The sequence below is a fragment of the Brachypodium distachyon genome, chromosome 2 (assembly GCF_000005505.3).
Source record: "Brachypodium distachyon strain Bd21 chromosome 2, Brachypodium_distachyon_v3.0, whole genome shotgun sequence".
In the NCBI taxonomy this organism is placed as follows: Eukaryota; Viridiplantae; Streptophyta; class Magnoliopsida; order Poales; family Poaceae; genus Brachypodium; species Brachypodium distachyon.
In genome coordinates this window covers 43,103,537-43,111,667 of record NC_016132.3, presented here as the reverse complement: position 1 = coordinate 43,111,667, position 8,131 = coordinate 43,103,537, and the positions used below count along the sequence as shown (strand labels likewise).

The window sequence follows — 8,131 nt, the reverse complement described above, 5'->3', positions numbered from 1 at the left end:
GTAAGACCCCGGGACCGGAATTATACAATTTAGCCCCAAATTGCTAACCTTTGCATAATTCAAGCCTCAAATTCTTAACCTACGATAAACACCTCAATACATACACGCATTAATGTGCTCATCGCAGGATTTTGCAACATGAATATCATTACCAAAACTCTACAGAAGAGACTAATTACAAAGCTCATACAAGGAGCAGAATAACAAATATTACAAAGAGAGGACACATGTCCCAACATTACATCATTACATCAGCGGAAGTCGAATTATGCCCGGGTACGGACAAGAATACAGCATGGCCTGAAGAGGCTGGAAGCTGGAAGGAAACCCGCCACGAGTCTCAGAACCCTGATCTGGATCTCCTGGCTAAACATCGAATCCAACGTCGTGCTCCACAAAGAAGCTAGCGGCTCACCTGCTTTGCTGGAACCTCTGAAGAAAATACAAAGTACTCGCAAGACTTACGGGGAGAACTTCAACAAGTCTCAACGGATGGATATGGTGGGGTTATGCAGCAGCAACAATATCTGGAGAGACACACTAATGACATCGTCTAAGTAGAGGATAAGAAGCATCTACTAAGGTGAGGTGATTAACCTATTTACTAAACACCAAACAACACAATCCTCATATCACCCCCTCAACACCCTGTGAGGAAGCAATCCAAAGAACACTCACACTTAAGCAGCTTAAGCATATCCATGATTAAGGCTAATTACTACTCAAGTTTATGAGATTAAGTTGATTAAAATGATTAAGTTCTCTATGATCAAGTAATGACCAACCAAGTCGTCCATAACCGCGGACACGGCTTTCCGAAAGATTTATCCCTACAGGGTGTGCCAATTTACCCGTACACGTTCGTCCAACCCTTATTGCCACTCGAGTAGGAACACACAAAAAGGTGTGTCGGCAGGATTGGGCGACACGACGTTTCCAAGCCCCACAACTAATCCAGGGACCACCCAACTGAGTCTAATCTGAAACGAGAGCCTGGCCGAAGCGTCGTACGGACTCAAGAGTTGCGGGAACAACTGGTAGTGGTTCAGTGTCCGCAGAATAACCACTCTAGACATGTGCCGCAGTCCTATATGTATGCAAAGTACCAACAAGTCTCCAAACACAACACCAGTGTATATGCGGTATGCCAAATGGAACGCCCGAACTATGTGGCCCCTGGAAGAGCTATGAAACGAGTACTAAGCCGAGGGGGAACCCATATATTCTCCCACGAGCGGTTAGCGCGAAGTTTCATGGGTTGGTGAAAACGAGAACTCAGTCCTTAGGTCGGCACCAATGGAACAAAACACCAATGCGTTAGAGCACGGCCTCCCATCGTTGCCTTGTTACAATTTAATAATTGCAATTAACATAAAGTAGCATGTGGATGTAGCAATTATGGAACCCAGATAAAAGGACACCAGACTCGCAACTAAGCATGACATCTAATGACCAAGAACTAGGGCAACAAGCAAACATGTGACATGGTAATAGGACAAGTAACAAGACATATGGCATTTGAGTAGAGCTGACTAAAAGCTATGCAATCTAGAGGCATCGTGACAAGACTAAGATCGTAACTTAATGCAAGAATAAGGGAGAGGCGGTAGGTATAATCGACATGGTCAAGGAAGGGCTGCTTGCCTAGAGTACTCAATTGCCCGGAATTGAGCAAGAATCCTGGAAGAACACAAGTGTAGTAGTCGTCGTAGGAATCGAAGACTAGCGAGGAAGAAGCAAATACACCACATAAAGGAAAGTATAAGCATACAAGATACATAAGTTAACTGATATGCACAATCAAATAATGATGCGTGGCACATAGGGATGATGCATGTCATATTAAGGATTCCGAAAAGTAAACCCGATATATAATTTACCAAGTCAATTGGAGTCCGAAAACACTACACATAGCACCTATACAACTCCATATGCAAGGAATAGAGTTTAATGGCTTAATAAACACACAACAATGTTATAGTTGTATTAAGATGCATGACAATGGCATGGATAGGTGTGATGCATGCTTTAAAACAAGAACACAAGGATCCGACTAGGTCGGGGTTGCACACACTAATGGAAACAAGGTACCTGCATCTATCGATATTATCGGTACATACACGGCATCTCATACAACACATGAATATCATCGGTCGCAACCTATGGGTCTACGCTGAAGAACGGTCGGCTCACGAGACGGTCGGACGTTATACCTTGGACACGTGCGGCGTCGCGATGTAGAGGAAATAGTCAACGTAGTCGAGGTAGTCATACATGATGTAGCCGTTGTAGGTGAAGTAGTCGTTCAATCGTCGCAGTCGTAGTCGTTCATGGCTCCTGCTTGGAGGTTCGTCGGTCTTCGCGGCGCACGGCAAGGTCTTGAGCAGCGGCACGGCGAAGCACACGCGGAGCAGCGGCAACAACAGTACAGCAGCGCGCACAAGGAGATGCTGACCAGCAGGGTCCACACGTCTGGTTTTAAGCAATTTCAGGAAAAGAAGAAAAAGGAAAAGAGGGCACGGGCCTGGGCTTGGATCTGGCTTGGGCTTGGGCGAGCCGGGCTTGCTCGGGCCTTCGGGCTGGAGGCAGAGGAGGCTGGTGGGGGAGCGCTGCAGGCGGGCGGCGCGCGTGGAGGGCGGAGCAGGGAGGAGGTCGGCGAGGTGGAGGTGGAGGCGGAGCAGGGAGAGGCGCGCGGCGCAGAGGACAGGCGGCGCCGGGCGTGAGGCCAGCAGGCGCGCGACGCGGCCAGGAGCAGAGGCCGGGCGGAGGGGGCGCCACGGGGAAGAGAGAGCAAGGGGGGCGGCTCGGCGAGGTGGTGGCGGCGAGCTCGGTGACGGGGAGGCGGAGCGGGCCGACAAGGAGAGCGGGAGGCGCCGGCGCAGGGGGAGAGCGGCACGCGAGCGACGGGCGAGGTGGAGGCGCTCGGGAAGACAGAGGAGCTCGGGCGAGCGCGGGGCAGAGAGGCGCGTCGGCGTGGTGGAGCGGTGCGGGCGACGGGGGCGAGCGGCAGCGAGGTGGAGAGGCGCGGGCGGAGGAAGAAGAAAGGGGAGAAGAAGGTGGCGGCGGAGGAGGAAAAGGAGGGAGAGAGAGAAAAAAACCAGGGAGCTAGCTTTTATAGGCTAGGGTTTGCTTAATGGGCTTTTGGGCCAACAAAAGCCTCAAACAAAAATACGGTTTTCGCAATTTTGGACTTTGAAAATAGACAAGAGACAAGTGGCTAGGTCTAACTAAACCCGAAAATAATTTGTCAACTCAAATTAGGATTTGTACAAAATAGTTTTATGCTTTCGAGAACACACGAAAAGGCAAGCACACGACAACACAACATAAGTGACATTTCGTGCAAACGAAATGTGAGATGATGCTAATGACATTGAATATATGCAAATGATGGCATGAGCACGACAACATGATGAAGATAAATAAATTACAAAACAGTCTAAAAAGGGCTTAAAAGGAAAAGGGTTGGTCTCGGGCTGTTACAGCTGATAATTCCAGGACCAGAATATCCAGGGAAGAACATTAATGTGTATATGCGGCCCCTGATGGAGGAGTTGAAAAGAGGTTGGGAGGAAGGGATCATGGTGTATGACAAAGCTACCAAGACAAACTTTAGGATGCATATCTGGTTCCAGTTCTCCATTCATGACCACCCGGGGGGATCTATACTCTCTGGCAACGGCTTGCAGGGGAAGTTCATGTGCCCACACTGCGGGACTGATCTGGAGTTCTATCGGCTCGCTCATGGTCGCAAGTATTGTTGCTTCGATTTGCACAGGCGATTCCTCCCGCCTAACCATCCGTTTAGACAAGACAAGAAGAACTTCAGGAAAGGTGTGGTCGTCGAAGAGGGTCCACCCCGTTATCGCACCGGTTCTGAGCTTCTTGCTGAGCTGGATGCTCTTGTGCCCGACCCGACACAACCTGACAAGTTCCTGGGGTATGGAAATACACACAACTGGACTCACAAGTCATGCTTCTGGGAGCTCCCCTACTTCAAAGACATTATTCTTCCACATTGTATTGATGTGATGCACACCGAAAAAAATGTCGCCGAAGCCCTTTTCAACACAATTCTCAACATTATTGACAAGACGAAAGATAATCCGAAGGCTAGAAAAGATCAAGAAGAACTTTGAGATAGACCACAGCTAAGCATTAAAAAGGTGCCAGGCAGGTCAGACATCAGGCCAAAGGCCCCATTCGCTCTCGACAGAGACCAAAAGATGGAAGTACTCCTGTGGTTCAAAGAGTTGAAGTTTCCTGATGGGTATGCAGCTAATCTAAAGAGGAGAGTTAATATTGGCACCATGCGAATCAACGGCCTCAAGAGTCATGACTATCACATATGGCTTGAGCGTTTGCTACCGGTGATGGTTCGAGGCTATGTGTCGGAGGATATTTGGCGGGTGTTGGCAGAGTTGAGCAATTTCTTCCGCCGGCTTTGTGCTAAAGAACTATCCCCCACCTTGCTAGAAGAAATGGAAAAACAAGTCCCCGTGTCGCTATGCAACCTAGAGAGGATCTTTCCGCCGGGCATGTTCGTGACGATGCAACATCTAATTATCCACCTCCCGTACGAGGCACGGATGTGGGGCCCTGTGCAGCATCGTTGGATGTATGCCGTCGAGAGACTTATGAAGACCCTTCGAGCTAAAGTAAAAAACAAAGCTAAAGTTGAAGCATGCATATGGGAGGCAAGCCGTCTCGAGGAAGTGTCAAACGCAACGACGAGTTACTATAGCTCCGATATTGCCACGCTGCATAATCCAGTCTCCCGCTACAATCTTGGCAACCCTGGAGATGAGTCCAAGCTGAGCCTATTCAGAGGGCAACTTGGAACTCTAAAGCCGAGAAAACAGTCACCCTGTCCTACCAAGAGTGGCGATCCCTTACGTTATATATCTTGAACAACCTCGACGAAGTCCAGCCGTACATCAAGTAAGTGCCCAGTAAATAATTCCTCTTTGCAATTGATCACAAGTTTGTCTCTAACTCATCTTATTCTCATTGTGTCAGCACATTCACTCAACTCAACTGGAAGCGAATAAGAAAACCCCATCCTCTAGAGCATGATGCCCTTCTTAGAGATGGTCCAAATGGTCCCGGATCCGGTTTCATTGAGTGGTTCCAAAATCAAGTACTTTCTTTCTTAGCTCCTAGTTGTTTCAACACCTAAAGGCCTTGCGTGCGACTAATAGATGATGCTTTTCTGCTTAAACCTGTAGGCTAACAAAGATGCGTCTATGAGCTCCCAATTGAGACAAATTGCCAATGGTTTTGATGTCAAGGTCGGTTCATTCAAATCCTACGACGTCAATGGATATCGATTCCATACAACAGGGTACGAGCTCAGTCGGCCCAATCGAACCTCAACAAATTTCGGGGTGTTAGAATACAGTGGAGATGACTTCTACGGAAGGGTTGAGGAGATATACGAACTAGAATACCGCGGCCCCAAACCTCCAAAGCTCGTTGTATTCAAATGAAGTTGGATCGATCCGAAACACGTTAACAAGGATGACACAATTGGCCTAGTCGAAGTAAAACGAGCAGTGTCTTCGAATGCGAGGATGTATGTATTGTGACTCAACAAGCCACACAAGTTTATTTCCTCCCATACCCGTACACTAAAGTGGCTCACCTTCAGGGTTTGGATGTTGTGTACCATGTGCAGCCACATGGTAAACTACCAGAACCGAACGACCAAGATTATCTGCCGCAACGAGAGCCTGGCGATGAGTTTTTCCAAGAAGCTGGTGGGGACACAAGTGATTTCGTGGTACGGTATACCGATTCTCTGGGCACGGTAGTAGACAAGGACGGTGAAGGTGACGAGGTTGATGGTGATGGTGACGACGACAATGAGGAACAGGCCAATGTTGATAGTGATGTTGAGAGTGATCTTGATGCGGCTCTTCTAGTTGATCCCGATGACGAAGACTACAATCCACATGCCCATACTTAGTTGTTTCTTTTGTTTACATCAAGTTGTAATCCGTCCTACTTAATTAGTTAGTTCATTGAATCCCAACTTTACTGTATTGTACATGAAGTTGTTTCATTTGTTTACATTTAGTTGGTGTTTCTTCTATTTACATCAAGATGTTGTTTCATTTGTTTACATCTACTTGTATAATCCGTCCTACTTAATTAGTTAGTTCGTTGAATCTCAATTTTACTTGTATTGTACATCAAGTTGTTTCATTTGTTTACATCAAGTTGTTGTTTCATTTATTTACATCTACTTGTATAATCTGTACTAACTTGTTCACTTTTCCTCATGGCAGGTGATTGAACCCTGGTGGGCGGGCGTAGTACCTCTCAGAGGCGTGTCGAAGAGCTATACCCTCCGCCTAAAGTGAAGGCAAGAACCCCCAAGAAGACCGTTGCACGTAAAGCAAAGGGCAAAGCCAGGAGGGAGCCCTCTCCCTCTCCGCCGCCACTCGATCCACTGTACGATCCTGAGGATGACAGGGAAGAGGAGATTCAGGAGGAGGTGAGGGAGATGGAGATGGAGGCGGGGGACTTTGGTGAGGACTAGCTGCAGGATCACTCTGTTGGTACCTCCGCGGGAGCCTCGGCGGGGACTGCCTCCAGCTCTGGTATAGACAAAGTGTACCAGCGTGGTCCTACTCGTCTCCCCACCAAGCGGCCCTCTTGTGAAGCTGAGAAGCCGGTCATTCGTCAAACAGCCAAGATGTACCTTTCTTGATCCTATAATTCAGTTTACATCAAATTGTTGTTTCATTTATTAATTGCAATTGACTTGTCTTATCCTTGTGCAGGGGCTGGGTGGTTGTTGCACCCGGGTGTTTTACGATGCAACCCAAGGCTGTGCTTTCGGTCTTCCTCAAGGACCACTTCCTTGGCATGGTTCTTCTTGAAGGAAAAGAGGAGCCAGAGGTAGCCCGGACATGGGCACACTACGTGGCCCAACCGGACTTTCAAGATAGAGAGAATGTGGTGTATGCGAACAAAGCCGAGCGGGTGAAGGGCAAATTTTGGGTTAGTCGCCTTCGCGCAATGCATACATTAGTCAAAACAATTGTAATGCAAAATATATAACTCATGAATGGATCCGTTTTGTCTAATTGCAGCGGTTCTTCAAGCTGGCGGAAGGCATTGATGATGCAACAATTGCACGGCACTTTGAGGCAAGTGTGAAGAAGGCATTGTCTGAGATGTTCTATCACGCGCGTGTCTACGCCGTGAGGAAGTACTATGCCGAAGTGAAGAAAGAGAAATTGGACAAGGCACAATATATCGTGACACATCTCGAGCACGAACAGTACATGCAGGTAATGTTAAATAAAGTGCATTTCCTTGCTTAATAAGGGCTAACGCTTAACTTCTTTGTGTTTGGGCTTGTACTTGTTCATTTAGGTTCCTCCGCACTGGTGCGTCTCGCACTTAAATGCCTGGAAGGCACTGGTGGACTCGTGGTGCAGCCCGGAGTACGTGGAGACTCACGGGCTCCTTAGGGAGAGGAGGCTGGCAAACCCAAGCGGAATGCACCATCAAGGGAGCGTGAACCTGCAGGACTACATCAACAACTATGTATGTGTTTTTCTCCCAAAAAGATCTTCATGTGCGAGCCTCACCCCTAACTATCTTGTTGTTGCTTGTTGTTTCAGGCGAAAGCTCATCCGGCTAAAGCACGCCTCGCCAATTTCACGGCCGTTGACTGTGCCCTCAGGGGAAAGGCGAGCACCGTGTCGGAGTACAGTGCGAACGCCCCGCCCGAAGCCTACGCCACCCCGGCTGACCATGCCAAGGTCACAGGCTACGCGGAGGTGTTTGAGCAGGTGCACGGCCTCGGGGCTGATCCTAGCCAGCACGACCTGGATGTGGAAGTGGTCGTAAGGGCGGGAGGAGGCATGAAGCATGGTAGGCTGGTCTTCGGGAACGGAACCATTGATCCGAGCACCATTCCCAGCCTACCTCACCTGAAGGCTACTTCCACGAGCTCGAGTGCTAGTATACGCAGTCGTCCAGGTGCACGGCAGTTCTCACAGCAGGTTAGTTGTTCTTCATTCACCAGCTCGTGTCTTTTCTCATTTCATTGTAACGATAATGAACTTGTAATGGCATTGCAGGAGGTGGAGAGTATGGTGGCAGCTCAGGTGCA

General features: G+C 48.5%; 1 protein-coding gene across 1 annotated transcript; it reads left to right on the top strand.

The window, feature by feature from the left end:
• The first annotated feature begins 6,656 nt into the window (after window positions 1-6,656).
• Window positions 6,657-7,894, top strand: LOC112270754. The gene is made up of 6 exons (XM_024458845.1): window positions 6,657-6,702; window positions 6,789-7,008; window positions 7,101-7,301; window positions 7,387-7,560; window positions 7,638-7,808; window positions 7,868-7,894. Coding segments are annotated over exons 1-6 (795 nt in total). The 5' UTR covers window positions 6,657-6,700.
• Window positions 7,895-8,131: the final 237 nt, after the last annotated feature.

Coding starts and splice junctions, on each gene's coding strand:
- LOC112270754 (XM_024458845.1), top strand. Junction 7,561..7,637: donor AGGACTACATCAACAACTAT/GTATGTGTTTTT, acceptor TTGTTGTTTCAG/GCGAAAGCTCATCCGGCTAA. Junction 7,809..7,867: donor ACGCGGAGGTGTTTGAGCAG/GTGCACGGCCTC, acceptor AGTGGTCGTAAG/GGCGGGAGGAGGCATGAAGC.